Genomic DNA, 19,263 nt, shown 5'->3' with positions numbered 1-19,263 from the left:
TTGATACCATATTTCTTTCATAGGCAGTTTGTGGCCGGCTTTTCATTAGCAAACAAGTGCGGCGTGATTGGCTAAATGTTTTACTGGTTGTTCATTATTCAAGCTTTCGTCTAGTCCGCCAACGTTTTTACTGACCGGGGAAGCCTGATTGCGCGGGGAATCGAGTGCCGTTGACACCCTGAACACCCTGACCAAGTTGGCTAGCAACAACAGTCGCTTCACGTACGGCCCGCGCAACCGTGCCTCTGACGCGACCCTCCTCAAGCACCAACAAGCCTCCGATAGTGCAGCCGCCAGGAGTGCTGACCTTGTCACGCAGGAGGGCCGGATGGTCGCCATTCAGAACAAGGCCAGCAGCGCCCCTCATTGTCTGAGCAGCCATCCTTTGGGCTTCGGCACGGGGGAGACCCATAGCAACGGCACCGTCAATAGCAGCCTCAAGCATGAGCGCGAAGAAAGCTGGACCGGAGCCACAAAGTGCGGTGCTGGCGTCCATGGTGTTGGGAGGGAGGTAGACCACGTCACCGATGCGCCTGAAGATCCAGGTAACCAAGCTTGAGATTTCCTGGGGGAGCGGCCAGGTCGAGGTGCCAATAACGGTCATACTCTCACGAATGAGTGAGGCAGTGTTGGGTACGGCGCGGATAACACGGCAGCGGCCGTCCTCCTCGGGGCTCTTGGTGGGTGCAACGCCATGAAGGACTTCTTCCAGGTCCGCCTCGGTGACGCCAGCGCAGATGGAAATGAGAAGCTTGCCGTGCAGAGCGCGAGCCATGCCGGGCTCGCTGAGGACATCCTTTACCATGTAGGGTTTGCAGGCGAGGAGGATGACCTCGGATTTCAGGACCGAGGCGATGTTGTCATTCTGCACGACCTTAAGAACAGAGGAGTGCTCCCAGAGAGCCTTCTTCACCTTCTTTGCGCTCTCGGGGCGGCGAACGCAGGCGATGAAGCGGGAAGGTAGACGGCGGGGAATTTCGTCCTCCAGAGGCGTGGAATGGCCTGACCCAGCAAGAGTCTGTAATGGTTTAGGGGCGGACATCTCCTGGAGAGAAGAGAGGATCCCATTGAGAATGGCGATACCCATGGTACCTATTGGAAAGTCAGTTTCGTTTTACAGAAATACTTCACATTAACCGATCTCATCCCCTTTGTCTTCAATGGCATGGTAGTAAGTTAGGAAAATAAGTTCAAGCATGGGTCCAGGCTGTGATGCTTGATATATGTAATTTCGAGATAACTTACCGCAGCCAAGGACAGTCAAGGTGAGCTCGTCCGAGGTGGAGGCATTGCCGTCGTAGATGGTGAGCGACATGATTAAAGGATACTGAAAATGCAAATGTAGGTAGGTGTAAGTGATTGTCTTGGCTGGCTGTGTAAGCGTTGAGCGAGATGAATCTGTGGCCTTTTTGCCTTTGAAAAATTTCAATCCAATTCGCACAATCAAGGCCAGGACAAATGTGGCACTTTCAGGCTTTGAATTTTATTCATTAGACATCAAGTACCCAAAAGACAAAGAAACAATAACAAGGTATTGTTCACCTACTTTTACTTACTCCACCGTTCCGATATCGTCCATATCACCACCCACAGAGCGATCATTTTTCGGACGCTCAGACACTAACCCGTGTTTGTATTAGCGTACTTTCCCAAGCATTTTCACAGTGTGGATAGACCAGAAAATTAGACGCGGCATAGGCGATCCCTGTGAGAAAGGTAGCTGGTGCTGATCCAATAGCGACAGAGAGCTTTGAGCACAGCAACACGGTCTCATCAGCTTCAACACCACCGCTGGCCTGGTCGGAACTTTCAACGCCGACTTGAAGTATTTCTTCCTCTTATCGCTCAATAAAGAGAATTAAGCCCGGGACTGGAGCACGGGCGCAGCAGATATGGCAGATCCTTTCGAGGTTCGGATGCGCTTCACGCACCAGTTGCAGCATCTCAATGCGTCCGTCACTTCTGCTCAGAAGGCCGCTCAGTATGCGCTCAAGTATAAAGACATGGACGAAGATTTGCACTCTTGCATCATCGAACAGCTGGAACGTGGAGTGAGTTTAGTTCGAGCGAGGAAAATAATAACAGAAGCTTATGTGTGTTCCAGAATAACATGAACACCCGGGCCAACATCATGTACTTCATCGAGCATTTTCTTGAAATGGCAAAGAAGGACAACCACATCGACTATGTTCGCATGATGCAACGTGACATCATCCGGGTCGTCGACGCAGTCGCACCGGACGATGGATCCGGTGCCGCCAACGTCAAGGTTGTCAGAAGAGTATGTACTCATCAGTTGCGCACCTTGCCGTGCCAGACACTGACCCGACATAGGTTCTCCAGGGCCTTCAGCAGAAGCAGTTTCTGCAGGCCCAGACAGTCACCGAGATTGAAGAAGTCCTGAAAGAGCGTGAGACGAGCGCTCGTGATGCTGGCCTGTCGTCGCCTGTCAACGGAGACGTCGACATGGGCGATGCGCCCCCCAGCCAGACGATTTCAAGTAACAGCAGAGCTCCGCGGGTGGATAAGCGCCAGATTGAGCAGCGTATTGAAGAGGACCGTGAGCGCCACAAGAGATTGCGCGAGAGCATCTGGGCCATTCCATCGCAACCCAACGCTGAGACTGATAAGATCTGGGAGGAGACAAGTGACCTTGGTGATGACGACCATATCCTCGGAGAAGAAGAGCTTGGTGAATGGCGCCAGGCCATGGAACACCAGTGTGCGCCTCGTCCGCCAGCTGGTCCTGCCAGCACTCGGATTACGAATGGAAAGAAACAGTAGCCGGGTAGTAGTATAACCTTTCTTCTGGGCGTAAATGGGCGTTTATGGGCACTCAAAATCGGCGTTGGGAGGTTGATACTGGTAGTAGGACTATATACCATTGTGTGGGGTGACTCTACGGATCCCAGTAGTTTTCGGTTTATATAGGTTGTAGCCTTGTCACAAACGACGGTCAATGCAAACGAAAACGGGTTTCACGATATAATGGTGGTGTATGTCTTTGATAATATTGTTACATGGGTGTTTATACACTCATACACGTCCGGGTCTAGACCGATCCGATCCAGATCCGACAACAAAACTGCCCCCCGAGTTTTTATCTTCTCGTCCCAAAGAGAGAAATAGTCGCTCTCGTCAATTCAGCCCGGCCATCCAATGCAAGCGGCGAAAATGGTTACTCCATAACGACGGTAGCGCCAAGCTCCTTCATGGCGGCGATGATCTTCTCGGCCTCGTCCTTGGCCACATTCTCCTTCATGAGCTTCGGCGCGCTCTCGACGAACTTCTTGCTGTCCACCAAGCTAAGACCCAACAAGTTCTTGACTTCCTTGATGACCTTGGCCTTGGAAGCGGCGTCAAAGGCCGTGAGCTTGAGGTTAAAAACACTCTTCTCGGCGGCAGCGGGTGCGGCCTCCTCGGCCTCCTCAGCCGCGGCGGGGGCTGCTGCGGGGGCGGCGGCGGCGAAGCCACCAACGGGCAGGTCGGGGATGTTAAGCTTGGTCTGTTTTATTAGGGGGAAAAAAAGCATCAGCCCATGTCCCTTCTGGCGACCCAATGGGTGGGTGCCACTATCTATTGAATGGCTCTTATTAGCTCACCTTCAAGCTTGAGACGAGGTCGGCAGTCTCGAGGAGGGTAAGGGTGCTGATCTGGTCGACGATGGCGGCGATCTTGGGGTTTGTGGGAGCTGCCGCGGCCTCGGTCGAGTTGTGCCTTCGTGCGGTCGCAGGAGTACGGGTCTGGAAGAGGGTCGACGAGACACGCAGCGCGCTGGTGGCACGAAGTTGACGAGCGCAGCTCTGGGCCGCGTATCTGCAAGAAAGCGCCATTGTAGATGTGTATGTTGTTATGGGAGGATGGCAATTGGGCCGTCGTTAACGAGGCGGGGGGGTGTTTTGGGGGTGGTGGAATTGGTCGTCGGTTCGGCCTTCACAGCTCGCAGGGAGGTTCCAGATTCGGGATTCTCTCTGCTTGAAGTTTTTCGAGCTCGAATGTCCAGTCGCGTGGAAAGGTGCAGAGTCGTCTCCACTCTGATTGGCTCGGGGCTTTGTAGCGCCGCATTCCGCCCAGAAACTGCAGGGAACCCTGTCACTACCAGAAAAAAAAGTTGCGGTTGGCTGGGGCGAAGGGTCCTCTGAAAGGAAAGAGAAAAAAAAATAGAGAGAGAGAGTACATGCAAGCCAGTCGCCCATGAACATCGCCGCAGACGACATATCTCGCGATTGAGCCGCAACCATGGCCACGATTGATGTCTCGGCGCAGAGGAGCGCTCTGCTAAACGATGCGATTGTTCTGGAGCATTTACCTACCGAAATTATTGAGGTTATCAGAAATCATACTGCCTCAAACCTCCTCGACGCCATTGCTGAGGCCGCTCTCATTCCCCAACTTACAGATCGAATTTTCATCCACTTTGAGAATGTCTTCCCTGACATCTGCGCACGATGGCTGCTCAACTCCAGGAACCAAACAAGAAATGGCGCTGTTCTTACTTGTCTTGCAAGGGTACTGCCGTTTGCTCCGTATTTGTCGGAATTTCTTCAACAGGTCATGAGTGAGGACTTAACCAAGACACCGCCGCCAGGACCACATACCCTGAGCCTTCGATTTCCCGATCTCACCACTCTCACTTCCGCTTCAAGTTCTGATCTTTTGGCACTGCTATTGGCAGCATGGAGACTTGTTTGCTTTGACCAAAGAACCTACGGCGTCTTAGTCTCACCCACTCATATGCAGGTTCTCTTCTCACACGAGAGCCGCGTCGTCCGGTATACGGCGATCCGAATTTTCACACAGATTCTTCGTGCTTCCGACTCAAAACTGGAAGCCCTTATCAACGAGCATGTTGGGACGAGAGAGGCTATTCTCGCTGACTTTGACGGATGTGAAGTAGACTATGGTTTCTTGAGTCTGTATGAAGATGCAAGGATCAAGAAGACTGCGGCGCTGCGCCGCGAAATTGGCGATGCTTCCCACAGCAATCAAATCCAACCCGTTTCACCACAAAGTCTGACCCCTTTCGTTGCATGCTACGGCAACACAATACTGCCGCGACCGTCCGGACCGGTCGAGAAGAACTCATCCCTTGTGCTGACGTCCACAACTACTCAAAACCTGGAGACTCTGGCCGGTCTTCTGAAAAAGTCCAGTCCCATTTTGCTACACGGCCTTCCCGGATCTGGTAAGACTTCGCTGGTCCACGAAGTCGCGAAAGAGTTTGGAAAGCATTCGGAGATGGTGACATTACACATCAATGAGCAAACAGACGCCAAGATGCTCATTGGACTTTACTCCACTGATTCGAAACCAGGAACCTTTTCCTGGAGGCCAGGTGTTTTGACAACTGCAGTCAGGGAGGGAAGATGGGTGGTCATCGAAGACCTGGATAGGGCGCCGAACGAAGTCATCAGCACACTGCTTCCCTTGATCGAGCGTGGCGAGCTCCTTATTCCAAGTAGAGGAGAGCGAATTCGAGCTGCTAGTGGATTCCGACTCTTCGGCACGGTCAGAACCTCTCGTGGTATGCATGGACGGGAAACCCTCCCTAACCTACTGGGTTTGCGGTTCTGGCAACTTGTCTCTGTACAAACGCCGACAGAGACAGAGTTACAGGACATTATTACCGGATCTCACCCCATTCTGCATAAATTTGCACCTGGTATTCTGTCTGTTTATCGGCGATTGTCGAAACCAATTTCTGGCAATATGCCCTTCTCATCTAGTCGCGGCATGGCCGACCGTCAAGCCAGTTTACGAGATCTTCTGCGGTGGTGCAGGCGTCTTACAGCCACGCTTTCCGCCGCAGGCTGTAGCACTGGCGATGAACCCATAAGCGAAACTACTCGGGACTGGATGTTTATGGAAGCCGTCGATTGTTTTGTGGCAGGCATCCCGGATGTCCAGGCTAAGAAACACCTTATATTCGCCATCGCCGAGGAGATGCATATGGCAAAGGAAAGAGTTGAGCACTTCCTTGAAGCTTACATTCCCCAGCTTGAACAGAACGACACCCAATTCAAGATCGGTCGGACAACACTACGGAAACGTAAAGATCGTGTTAATAAGGCTGCTCTTGCCAAGAGGCCTTTCGCAAGCACGACGCATGCAAAGAAGTTGCTGGAGCAAGCTGCAGTAGCGGTTAATCTTGGTGAGCCAATCCTGCTCGTTGGTGAGACCGGTATTGGCAAGACTACAGTCGTTCAACAACTAGCCGACACGCTGGGCCACAAGCTTGTTGCGATCAACTTGTCCCAACAGAGCGAAGCCGGCGATCTCCTCGGAGGCTTCAAGCCTGTCAATGTTCGAAGTCTCGCAGTACCTCTAAAGGAAGAGTTTGAGGACCTTTTTTCTGCTACCGGCATATCACAAACCAAGAACCAACGGTATCTTGAGCAGCTTGGAAAATGCTTTGCCAAGGGCCAATGGGCAAAGGTTGCTAAACTGTGGCGTGAAGCTCCCAAAATGTTCAAGAAAATTATTGAAGAGTTGACCCAACGCGAAAGAGAAAAGTCAGAGGCTGGTGATGAAGGAGCCCAGCCGGTGAAGCGTCGAAAGACTGAGTCCAAACTTCAGACTCTTCTCGAACTCAGCCCTCGCTGGGACCAGTTCTCCCGCAACCTCGATCAGTTTGAAGTTCAACTCTCCGGAGGCGCAACTGCGTTTGCATTCTCGTTCGTCGAGGGTAACATCGTAAAGGCTGCTCGAAACGGTGACTGGGTTTTGCTCGATGAAATCAATCTTGCATCCCCCGATACGTTAGAGAGCATTGCAGACCTCTTGACGGGACCTGTTGAAACTCCTTCTATTTTGCTCTCTGAGACGGGCGAGATCGAGCGGATCAAGGCACACCCGAATTTCCGCATTTTTGGCGCTATGAATCCGGCAACAGATGTGGGCAAGCGCGATCTCCCCATTGGCATTCGGTCCCGATTCACAGAGCTCTACGTTGACAGCCCTGACAAGGATGTCAAGGATCTGCTCACCATCGTTAAGACGTACTTGAAGAGCAGTAGCACCAAAGATGAGCAGGCAGCAGACGACATTTCGCGTTTGTATCTTGATACCAAGCTTCGTGCCGAGCAGAAGAGTTTGGTTGATGGAGCCAACGAGGTACCGCATTTCAGTCTTCGCACACTCACTCGGGTTTTGACTTATGTCAATCATATTGCCCCGTTTTATGGCCTTCGTCGAGCCCTGTACGAGGGATTCTCAATGGGCTTTCTTACTCTTCTTGATAGGGACTCAGAAAAGCTGCTTATGCCTCTAATTGACCATCGTCTGTTTGGCCGAGTACCAAATCCTCAGTCCCTACTCTCTCAACCACCGAAGCAACCTGATGATGGCAAGCAATATGTACGCTTCCGAAACAAGGCAAAGGATCGCCATTATTGGCTGGCTCAGGGTGAACTGCCCCCTCAAGAGAGGTCAGATTACATTGTCACTCCGTACGTAGAACGGAATTTGCTCAACCTGGTCCGAGCAACTTCTACACGGCGCTTTCCTATCCTCATTCAGGGTCCTACGTCAGCAGGAAAAACTAGCATGATCGAGTATCTGTCCAACTTTACCGGCAACAAATTTGTGCGCATCAACAATCACGAACACACTGATCTTCAAGAGTACTTGGGCACATACATATCTGATTCGACTGGGCGACTCCGCTTCCAAGAAGGTCTGCTTGTCCAAGCCATGCGACAAGGTCATTGGATTGTGCTGGATGAGCTTAACCTCGCGCCTACTGATGTCCTTGAGGCCTTGAACAGACTTCTCGACGACAATCGAGAGCTTTTAATCCCTGAGACGCAAGAGATTGTGAAGCCACATGAAAATTTCATGCTCTTCGCCACACAGAACCCTCCAGGCTTGTATGGTGGTCGAAAGGTTCTTTCTCGTGCATTCCGCAACCGCTTCTTGGAACTGCACTTCGACGATATCCCTGAAGATGAGCTGGAGTTTATCCTACAAAAGAGGAGCAGCAACACTGCGCCTTCGGACTGCAAGCGTATCGTCTCGGTGTACAAGGAGCTTTCTCGTCTTCGTCAAACCAGCCGGCTATTTGAGCAAAAGGACAGTTTTGCCACACTCCGTGACCTGTTTCGATGGGCTCTGCGTGAGGCTGACAATCGCGAACAAATCGCCATCAATGGCTTCATGCTTCTAGCTGAGCGAGTTCGCGTTGAAGAGGAACGCACTGCGGTCAGAGAAGTCATTGAGGGCGTCTTCAAAGTCAAGATTGATCCAGACGTTCTATACACCGCCAAGTACTCCCCTATCTTGAGCAAGATTCAGGCCATGCCCAACAACCACGGTGTCGTCTGGACCCGAGCGATGCGTCGTCTCTATGTATTGGTTGACACTGCCATTCGAAACAATGAACCTGTCCTTCTTGTTGGCGAGACCGGTTGCGGTAAAACCACTGTCTGCCAGATTCTTGCAGAGGTGCTCGGAAAGGAACTGCACATCGTTAATGCTCACCAAAACACCGAGACTGGAGATCTTATTGGTTCTCAAAGACCTGTGAGAAACCGCGGCGCGATTGCTGATTCTCTGAAGAGCGAACTGAGTTCCGTTCTCGGACAGTTTGGCGAAGACACAGCTGGCACGTTGGAAGAGCTGCTTCAGAGATATCACGTGCTCTCGCCAGAGGCGCAGGCCAAGATTGATTCTGCAACCCAGGAGAAGATCGCAACATTGGAGACAAAGAGCAAAGCTTTGTTTGAGTGGTCCGACGGCAGTCTCGTTCATGCTATGAAGTCCGGTCAGTTCTTCCTGCTCGATGAGATCTCGCTCGCCGATGATTCCGTTCTGGAGCGTTTGAACTCGGTTCTCGAGCCTGGGCGGTCTTTGCTGTTGGCTGAAAAGGGCATTGACAACTCGTTCGTCACCGGAGCAGACGGATTCCAATTTTTCGCGACGATGAACCCCGGAGGCGATTTCGGCAAGAAGGAATTGTCCCCGGCACTGAGGAACCGTTTCACTGAAATATGGGTTCCAGCCATGTCAGAAACTGATGACATGCTGGACATTGTCCTCTCCAAGCTCGACCCAGCCTTCAAGTCGTTTGGAGGGCCGGTGGTGCAGTTCGCACACTGGTTTGGACAGACTTTCAGATCTTCATCGTCGACCGCCTTTTCAATTCGTGATATCTTGATCTGGGTCAACTTTATCAACCTCTGTGGTCCGACAGCGCCCCAGTTCGCCGTGGTTCATGGTGCAGCTACTGTCTTTGTTGATAGTCTGGGCGCCAATCCCTCAGCCTTGCTGGCCATGGATCCGAAGGCACTTGATTCACAGAGACAAAAGTGCCTCGACAAGCTTAGCGAACTGCTTGGTTACGACACAACGGCTATCTATCGAGCGCAGCCTGAGGTGGCGTTAACCGAAGACCGCCTGTCAATTGGTGACTTTGGCCTGCCCAGGGAAGCTGGTCGCAAGTCTGATCCTAGCTTTGCTTTCAATGCTCCAACCACAAGACTCAACGCTATGAGAGTAATGCGCTCGCTCCAAATGCGTAAGCCCATTCTGTTAGAAGGTAGCCCAGGTGTCGGCAAGACGACGCTTGTTGCTGCCCTAGCTCGCGTGTGCGGACGGCCCCTGACAAGAATCAACCTGTCTGACCAAACTGATCTTATGGATCTGTTTGGTACGGACATGCCAGTCGAGGGAGCCGAGGCCGGTAATTTCGCCTGGCGTGATGCACCCTTCCTCCAAGCTATGCAAAATGGCGAGTGGGTTTTACTGGATGAAATGAACTTGGCTTCGCAGTCTGTTCTCGAAGGTCTCAACGCATGTCTTGACCACCGTGGCGAGGTCTACATCTCTGAACTGGACCAGGTCTTCAAGCGCCATCCAGACTTTCGCCTGTTTGCCGCACAGAATCCTCACCATCAGGGAGGTGGTCGAAAGGGTCTTCCAAGCTCATTCGTGAACAGATTCATCGTCGTGTACGCCGACACCTTCACAGAAGAAGACCTTCTCCTTATTGCACAGCATAACTTCCCTAGCATTCCTACTGAGGTTATCAGCGGAGTCATTAAATTCATATCTTGCCTTGACCACCAGGTTGCTATTGAGAAAGCGTTTGGCGCACACGGAAGCCCTTGGGAATTCAATCTGAGAGATATCCTTCGATGGCTGCATCTTCTGGCCACTTCAGACCCATTGCTAGCTACTGGCAAGCCCGATGACTTCCTTGATCTCATCATTCGACAACGTTTCCGCTCTCTTACAGATCGCGAGGAGGTGAACAAGCTCTTTTCTCAGGTCTTTTCCAGGGCTCCGGATGGCCACAGTCTTTATCATGCTACAGACGCCACTTTCTGCCAAGTTGGAAACGCTTTGCTTCCCAGAAACCAGACATTGCAGCCTGTACCGCTGCCAGGCATCGATATCGTGCCTCGGCTGCCGGAGATGGAGTCGCTCATGATATGCATCAAACAAGACATCCCTTGCATTCTTAGTGGCCCCTCTGGAAGCGGCAAATCGGTCCTGCTCGAGCATGTCGCTGCGCTAGTTGGAAAGCCGCTTGTTGTGTTCCCTCTCAATGCCGATATTGACACAATGGATCTTGTTGGTGGCTTCGAGCAGTCAGATCCTCTGCGGGAAGTGAATGCTTCATTGCGAGAACTCCGCGAAGGCCTGCAAACCACGATCTTGACGCGTGTGCCTGGCCAAGTCCCATCCCAAGCACTTGCTTTGTTGCATCTGCTGGAGTCTTACCGTGGCGACACTGGCTCTCTTCCCGCCATCACAACTTCTGTTGAAAATGTGCTCTCTGAAGTAGCAGAAGATTCGGAGATCGGCGCGCTCTTGTCCAACGTCCACAATGTCCTGGAAAGGCCGTTAATTGTTAGCAACCCTCGCTTCGAATGGTTAGACGGAGTCATTGTCAAGGCCCTCGAAACGGGTCAATGGCTGGTCTTGGATAATGCAAACTTGTGCAATGCCTCTGTCTTGGACAGACTCAACTCTCTGCTTGAGCCAAACGGCTTCTTGAGCATCAATGAACATTGCGGTCCCAACGGAGAGCCTCGCATCATTAGACCACACCCGGAATTCCGCATCTTCTTGACAGTCGATCCGCGGTACGGCGAGCTGTCACGAGCTATGAGAAACCGAGCTGTTGAGATTCACCTCAGCGAGCGATCAGTGCAGGATCAGCCATCCCACAGATACAATGTTCACGTTGAAAGCAGTCTTGAAAGGTTCTCTTCTTCCAGGGACATTTCTGCCGCAGTTCTCAGACAAGATGCCACCTCGGGAGTCTCTAAGGCCACTCTCGAAAACCTGTCGCTTAAAGATACAGCTCTCATGGAAAGGTTTTCTCATTCTATTAACCGGGGTCTGGCTGACCTTCCTTCTTCTTCGCTTGAAAAGTATCAGGACAGTTTGAAGGAGCAACTCACATATATGGATGCTACTGAGACAGCTGGCCTCCGACAGGCTGTCTTCGACCTTTACGCCAGCCTCCCTGATTCAAGCTCTGGCCTTGGAAACGCACAGGTAAGTTTTTTTCTTCCATTTCAGTCAAAGGCGTTAACTAACAGTTGTTCGTTAAGCCTCTCAACCCGCTCCATAACGCTCCCGTGGTGCGTGTTCTGCACCGCAACAACGGAGATCTGGCTTTCTGGCTCTCAGTATGCTATGACTTTATGCTGGAGATACAGCGCTGTCAAGCTGTAATTTCCTCTCAAGTGAACAAAGCAAGGGCAGCGAAGCTCGCCTCTTTGAACCGCCTCCAACGATCTATCGTGTCGGACCGCATCGCAGCAGTTGCGAAGGACTCCACAGTCAAAGTCTCCAAGTTCCTGTCGAAGACGCTTCAAGCTATCAGGGCTTTTATACAGGCCAACCTAAAGTCAGCTCATGGCTGGGAGGTAAGTTGACCAAAACAAATTGCGTTGACAAACACTAAAGGAAGATAGGAACGTGCCCAGGTCTTGCGAAGAATACTTGATTTCTGGTGGCGAACTATCAATCTTACAACTCAGCACATGTTTGAAGAAGCACGATTCCAAGCCCATTTGGTGCATGGCGTCGAGTCCGTGCAAAGCCTGCTTTCGCCAACGACAGATAACATCAATCGACAACTCGCTGACCTCTATCTTCAAACCCTTGAAGATGACTTCACGACTGGTTTCCGACTCTCGACAGGATTGAGTATGGAGGTAATGTGGAAGCGCTTCAAGCCGTTGCCCGTGATGAGCGGAGAAACACTCAGCAAGAGCCAAGAGATCGAACGACTGGGCATACGACTTGATGAACTCAAATGGAGAGTTAAGGCATCTGTTTCCGACCTAGCCAGAGCCATGACTACTCTTGTTACTGCAGATGAAATCGTGCGAAAGAGCAACTCCGATGCCACCGAGCTTATCGATGACCTGACGAAGGAAATTGAGCTTCTCGAGACCAAGGTTGGCTCAGTGTCTAGTGAGGTCAAACCATTCTTCGCCTCGGAGTTTGAAACTCTGAGAGAGATTTCTGTCCTGCAATCTCAGGAATCTGATCACCCACAATGCAATGCGAGCCAGCCAGACCTAGTTGTGCTATCAAATCAGCAAACGATCGACCAGATCCGCTTGGGCAGCTTCGGTGGCAGAGAGGCACGATCTTTGACAATTGGTCTTCTGGCCTCCGAGGACTCAAATGCTCATGCCTGGAACGGCAAGTTTGCCATGTCACTCTTGTCCAGGCTTGGCTCTCTCCCAAACACCAGCTTGCGCTCTCTGGGACTGCTTGAGACCGAGCTTCCCTCCCTGGGACGGTCTGTTGCATCACTAGTCCCCTCGTTACAGGACAGCCAAATAGCTGCCCTTAACAAGGCTCTGAGAACATTACTCACAACAATTTTCGTCGTCCACGACGATAAGCGAGACGAGCCCTTGATTACGATTTACCAAGAGGCTGTGGAACAGCTCAAGGAATCACAGAGCATGTCTCAGAAGTTCCCGCAGCTGGTTACTCGATTTAATGATGATTTTTCTGCGGAGTGGCCTCCTCATCTCGTGCAAATTGCCAAGGAACACCTGGTCCCTGCAACGGTTGCTCTAGCATTCTCCGATGCTTCTATACAACACACCACCGACTTCTCCAAAGCTCGTGATGTAGCTGCTTTTTCTGCAGTTGCCTGGGTTGAGTTTGCCATTGGTGCTATCAAGCTTTACGTGCCCGACAAGTCGTTCGATCCGCAATTGCGACCACAATTTGAGAAAGACGTTCACGACGAGCTGACGAGAGAACTTCAACACAAACTCGCATCCCTGATGGACTTTGAGTCTCGTTTCACAGGTCAAGACACGTCCCTCAGCATTCAACTCGTCCAGAACGATATCAATGCACTTGGGCCGGCACCGGCACCTACACAGCTACTCTACCGGCCCCCTCGGTCGGAGCTGAACCAAGTTCAGACAGACTTTAATAACGTTCTGAAGATGACCATTGGACAGAACTTGTCGGCTAGTCACACTGCCTTCGCTTTGTCAAGTTCTATTGAGGCTAAACAGGATATTGAGCTCATCAAGCAGAACCTGGCTTTGATGATTGATCGCCTGGCTAACCGATTTAACGCCTATCAAGACATGACACGACCTCTTGTCAATATTCTTGGCTGTCTAAAGCTGGGTCTTTCTATAAGTGACGGACTCGATTCTATAGAGACTCATGCAACAGACACCACTCTTATGGACTTAACACCCTTCCTAGGGGGTAAACCTCAGCACCATGTTCTTGCCAAATTCCCAAACAAGACCCTAGAATTCCTGGACTACGTTGGACTGATCACATCAGTCGAGGGGCTTTCGAACCTCAACGTTTCTCTCCGCGAAGCATTGTTTGAATGTGTTCACGGATTTTTCCAAGAATGGATGAAGAAGCTTGATGCAGACCGCAAAGCTGAAGAGGCTAGAACAAGTCTTTACCGATTCAAGGGAAGCTTTGAGGATGAAGAAGAAATGAACGAGGAAGAATTCAACGAATTGTTCCCCACATACGACGGCGATCAAGAAGAGAAACCCTCAGTTGGACGCCAGAAGGTCCGCGACGTGTCGGTCAGACTCGCGGAATCTCATCGCAAGATCTTCCTTGAGCCAGTTACCCCATCCGATGCACTCCGGGAAGTATGCAAGTCCGTAGGAAAGGGAGCTGCTGCTGATGTGGTGGAAAAGGCCGCTGTGCATCAAGGCATGAACAAGGTGGTCCTTCCATTGACACTTTGGTCTCTGGATGAGCAGATGGCAGCCCTCAACGCCAATACCGTCAGCCCCGACTACAACTTCTACACAGACGCCAACCTCCTCGAGGTTCGTCGCCTTGTTGCGCTCATCGACAAGGTGGAAATTCGCTTCCGAGAGTTGCAACAAGTCGATGAGATTGGCTACATGCAGCCGCTGGCAGATGTATTGGCGGCCTGTGAACAGCTCCTTCAGCTTACCCACACGGAGCCCTTGGCCAAGATTTTGCCCAAACTGGAACATCTGCACGGTATTGTGTACGAGTGGCAGCATGGAGGCTATGCTCCTGGCATTTACGGCGCGCCTGCGCTGTACACATCGTTGACGGACACCATCATCAGCTGGCGACGCCTGGAGCTCTCAACTTGGGCTAAGCTCTTTGACATGGAAGCTCAAAAGTGCTCAGAGGATGCCGACTCATGGTTCTTTGTTGCCTACCAGGTCGTCATCGCAGTTCCTCTTTCTCTCGTCGACTCGCCTGAGCTGAAGGACTACGGTGTCAACCTGTTCAAGGAACTCGAGACTTACTTCTCTACTGCGATCATTGGCCAGTTTTCTGCCCGCCTTAGATTGCTAAGACAATTGCAGAAGCACCTGGAACTCCTCTCTGTGGACTATAAATCCTTGTCAGTCATTCGCGATGCGGTCCTCAACTTCATTGACTTCTACTCCCGCTTCGAGAAGGTTGCCAGTGAGACCATAGCCAAGGGTAGGGCTCCGATTGAGAAGAACATGAAGGAAGTTGTGCTCTTGGCCAGTTGGAAGGATACCAACATCAACGCTTTGCGGGAGAGTGCCCGAAGGTCTCATCAAAAGCTCTTCCGAATTGTTCGGAAGTTCCGCGGCGTCCTTGGTCAGCCGATGAAACCAATTTTGGATCAGGGTCTTCCTGAAGAAGAGGTCTCCCGCAGTCCAGGCTCAGTCGCTGCTGGAAAGGTTGAGATCCAAGCTGACTCGGTCGCCATATCTAACTGCAATAGAGGCTTCCCCGGTTGGTTGACCCAGCATAAGCGTCTTTCCAACGCCTCCAAGACACTTTCAATCATGGCTAGTGTCACCACCCGAGCTAGCCAATGCCCGTTGGATGCTACCCAAGAGGTCGACTCATACATTGAAAGTCTCAACTCTTCTATTGCAGAACTGCGAAAGGAAACCCCCGGCACCCTGACCGATGAGAACAAAGACCAGGTCAAGCATCTGAAGACCCGCAAGCGCAACCTCTTCGCAGACGTCCTGAAGGCGCTAAGACAGATGGGTTTCCGACACAACCTAGGAACAGAGGAGCTGGCGAAGCAGAATTCAGTTGCTCTCGTTCTCACCAACATGCCGGCATCCGACATCCTCCAAACCTACTCCAACGATGCCGCCGAATACTACTTCCACAAGGTTGTCGACATTGCACCCCAAGTTAGACTCGCTGCTCATGACTACTCGAGCGAGCTCACCGGTGCTGAAGTAGCCCGAAGTTCTGGTTTCGTGGAAGGCATGATGGCTGTTGTGTTGAGCCAACACAGCTCTCTGGTGGCCGCTCGCACGGCAATCTCTTCACTTGACCGCATCATGGCGTCAGTCCAGAGCCTGGCCAAGAGCTCTGATCTCCAGCATGCTAAGAACCTTGGTTTCGACCACAGAGTCAGTGTGAAATGGTGGAAACCCATCTTGGAGTTCGGAATCAAGGTGGTTGAGATTCACGGCAAACTAGCTTCGGTTGACAATAAGAATGCCCTGGCCTTCCTCCAAGGCTACTTGAAGACATCTGAGGAGGTCTCCAAGAACCTAGAAGAAGCGGATTCTGGCCTTGAGAAATTCGTGCCTAATGGCCAAGATGTCCTCCAGTCGCTGGTTCAGCTAGAGGAGCAGAACATCAAGAGACATGTAACGACTGGAACAGAATACAAAGACCTTGACTTCGTCATGAGCCAAGTTTCCAGTTGGTTCAGTGTCCAAATACCCCACGACCATGGCAGGGATGAAGCCCTGGACAGCACCGCCCAGCAGTTCAAGGATTCGGTGTCCAATCTCTGCGACGCCGTCCTTGTGGCTGTGCAAGGATACAAGAAAGTTATGGATGATCTACCGACCTCGTCTGAAGAACTAGGCTGGCTTTCCAAGACTAGTGCTGTCCGTAATACTAGTCTCACCGCACTGCATGTCAATGCAATTGTGGGCAAGATGGAGGCGTGCTTGTCCGCCTTGGAACGTGTTGACCTGGAGAACCGTACGACGAGCGCGGCCGCCACATCTCTTCTCATGATTATCAACCCGATTCTCCAACAATATGCCCTGACATGTCATCAGAGTTTCTCTCAGCTTTACAGCTTGCATGCAGCGACTGGCCACATGACCTACCAGCTCGCACGGACATTCACGCAACTCGCTGCCAAGGGCTTCTGCACACCGCAAGAGAAGTCGGACGAGACAGCTGGTGACTCTGGCAAACTGGAGTCTGGAACGGGTCTGGGAGACGGCGAAGGAGCGGATGATATTAGCAAAGACATCCAGCCGGATGAGGATTTGTCGGAGCTTGCACAAGAGCCGAACAAAGAAGAAAGTGGAGAGATGGAGAACCAAAAGGACGCAGTTGACATGGCAGATGAAGAGCTCGAAGGCGAGATGGGCAGTGTTGATGGCGATGATGAGGAGGATAAAGAAGACGGGGAAGAGAAGGATGGTGACGAGAATGAGATGGACGAAGAGCTTGGTGACGTTGACGACCTGGATCCCACTGCCGTTGATGAGAAGATGTGGGATGGTGAGAATGAGGAGGAGGCGGAGAAGGACCAGCAAGGCGAGAAAGCCAATGGTCAGAAGAAGAAGGATGAACAGATGGCGGCTGACAACGATGCCAAGGCCGACGAGAACGAGGCCGAGGACGATGAGCAGCAAGTTGACCAAGGAGATGAGGAAATGGAGGATGAAGCTGTTCCGGAACAAGAAGACGTCAAGTTTGAGGAAGAGATCAAGCAGGACCAGAATGTGGAGCAGAACGACACTCTCAACATGCCTGAGGAAATGGACTTCGACTTCAAGGACGATGGGGAAGACGAGTTATCAGAAGACGATGATCTCGACCAGTTGTCGGACATGGAAAAGGACGAGCTTCAGCAAAAGCAAGAGGACAACATTGAGGATGGCGAGGAAGAACCGCAGAAGCCTGACGAGAAAGGTTCAGAGGAAGAAGAACAACAAGAACCAGAGCAGCTCGAAGAGGAGGATCTCGCTGGTGAGCCGGAGATTGATACGGAGCCTAAGGCAGAGGAGGAAGAAGAGCAGCAGCAGCAGCAGCCCGAAGAGCCTGAGTCTCACATGGACCAGCCTCGAGACAACTCTAACGCTGATGCAAATGCTGCCCCGAGCGATGTAAAGGGCGGTGGCGAGGATCAAGATGCCGATCAAATGGATCTTGAAAACAACTTCAGCAACAACGCGGCCCAGAGAGATGAAGGTGACGCTGGGGACGGCGCTTCCGAGCAGAAGGCCAGTGCCGGCAAGAAGGGAGCTCTTTCCAGGTCAGATGAACAGGCGCAGCCCACCGAGCAAGACCAAGATGATGCGCCTGAGAGTAACCGTCAGGATCCTTTCAAGAAGCTTGGCGATGCCCTTGAACGCTGGCACCGACAACAGAGCGATATCAAGGACCCTGAGAAGCAGGAAGACGGCGAGCAAAAGCAGTCTCAGGATGTCGATGCGGACCTCGGCGCTCGCGAGTTCCAGCATCTTCAAGACGATGAGACCGCTGCCGATACGCAAGCCCTCGGCACTGCTTCTGAAGACCAAGTGCAGCCCATTGATGAGAACATGGCCATTGATGAAGAAAAAGAAGACCCGACGAGCCGCGTGATGCCGGAGAATGAAGATGTGGACATGGAGCAAGACCCTGACACAATGGACACGACGGAGGCCCCTGAGGCTCAAGAAAAAGAGGGTGCCGCTGACAAGGATGATGGTCGCTCTGGAGTCAAGACAAGACAGGGCGCTTTCGATCGTGAAAATTCGCCCTCGGAAGACGACATCGAACGAAACGACGATGAAGAGGAGGAAGAGCAAGTTATCGAGGAGACATCTGAGCAACTCTCCACGACCCACATCAGCGATGAACAACGAACACTCCGTGACTTCTCCGAATCTCTTCAATCATGGACATCCTTCCAAACCAAGACGCACCCGCTGTCGCTCTCACTCACCTCTCAGCTACGCCTCATTCTCACACCTTCCCAGTCCACCAAGCTCTCCGGCTCCTACCGCACCGGCAAGCGTCTCAACATCAAGAAGATCATCCCCTATATCGCCTCGAGCTACAAGCGTGACAAGATCTGGATGCGCCGCGCCATCCCCACGAAGCGCTCCTACCAAATCCTCCTCTGTGTCGATGACAGCCGCAGCATGGGTGAGTCCAGCTCCGGCAACCTCGCCCTCGAGTCGCTCGTCATGGTCTCTCGGGCCCTCACCATGCTTGAGGTCGGCCAGGTCGGCATCCTCGGCTTTGGCGCAGACACTTTCATGGCGCACGACTTCAACGAGCCATTCGCGTCGCATGATGCTGGTGCAAAGGTGTTGCAGCACTTCTCCTTCAACCAGGACCGTACCGATATCCAACTCCTTGTCCGCAACACCATTGATCATTTCCGCACGGCAAGGATGCAGAACCCTGCCCGCGGCGCCGAAGATCTCTGGCAGCTTGCGTTGATCTTGTCGGATGGTCTGACTCCTTCTAACCAGCACGACGGTATCCGTCGACTGCTGCGCGAAGCGATGGAAGAGCGCATAATGGTTGTCTTCATCGTCATGGATGACACTGGCAAGAAGAAGGGTGACAGTGTGCTTGATCTCAAGGAGGCCAAGTTCGTCAAGGATGAGAGCGGCAATAGCCGCGTCGTCATCGAGAGGTATCTGGATACGTTCCCCTTCCAGTATTACCTGATTGTACATAACCTGGAGGACCTGCCTAGCGCCCTGGCGGGATTGTTAAGGACATGGTTCGCCGAGGTTAACTCGTGATAAATGGGATAACGGTTAGAAAAAAAAAAGTTTT

General features: G+C 52.0%; 4 protein-coding genes across 4 annotated transcripts; 2 read left to right on the top strand and 2 right to left on the bottom strand.

The window, feature by feature from the left end:
• Positions 1-127: 127 nt before the first annotated feature.
• On the bottom strand, positions 128-1,315 carry CTRU02_212615 (pyrroline-5-carboxylate reductase; the record flags this gene model as incomplete). Its single annotated transcript, XM_036723553.1, has 2 exons — positions 128-1,092; positions 1,246-1,315. 2 exons carry the CDS (start codon positions 1,313-1,315, stop codon positions 128-130), a joined length of 1,035 nt encoding a protein of 344 aa, XP_036584829.1.
• A 577-nt stretch (positions 1,316-1,892) lies between these two features.
• CTRU02_212614 (ctd kinase subunit gamma) lies at positions 1,893-2,784 on the top strand (the record flags this gene model as incomplete). The annotated part of the gene is made up of 3 exons (XM_036723554.1): positions 1,893-2,051; positions 2,105-2,281; positions 2,335-2,784. The coding sequence occupies 3 exons, from the start codon at positions 1,893-1,895 to the stop codon at positions 2,782-2,784; spliced, it is 786 nt and encodes a 261-aa protein (XP_036584830.1).
• Positions 2,785-3,178: 394 nt separating this feature from the next.
• CTRU02_212613 (mitochondrial 54S ribosomal protein bL12m) lies at positions 3,179-3,833 on the bottom strand (the record flags this gene model as incomplete). The annotated part of the gene is made up of 2 exons (XM_036723555.1): positions 3,179-3,505; positions 3,603-3,833. The coding sequence occupies 2 exons, from the start codon at positions 3,831-3,833 to the stop codon at positions 3,179-3,181; spliced, it is 558 nt and encodes a 185-aa protein (XP_036584831.1).
• Positions 3,834-4,239: 406 nt separating this feature from the next.
• On the top strand, positions 4,240-19,229 carry CTRU02_212612 (denitrification regulatory protein nirq; the record flags this gene model as incomplete). The annotated part of the gene is made up of 3 exons (XM_036723556.1): positions 4,240-11,505; positions 11,550-11,879; positions 11,928-19,229. 3 exons carry the CDS (start codon positions 4,240-4,242, stop codon positions 19,227-19,229), a joined length of 14,898 nt encoding a protein of 4,965 aa, XP_036584832.1.
• Positions 19,230-19,263: the final 34 nt, after the last annotated feature.

The sequence above is a fragment of the Colletotrichum truncatum genome, assembly GCF_014235925.2.
Source record: "Colletotrichum truncatum strain CMES1059 chromosome Unknown Contig_0009, whole genome shotgun sequence".
Classification (NCBI taxonomy): domain Eukaryota; kingdom Fungi; phylum Ascomycota; class Sordariomycetes; order Glomerellales; family Glomerellaceae; genus Colletotrichum; species Colletotrichum truncatum.
Note: the sequence above shows the minus strand (reverse complement) of the source record. Positions and strands in the feature narration are given on the sequence as shown.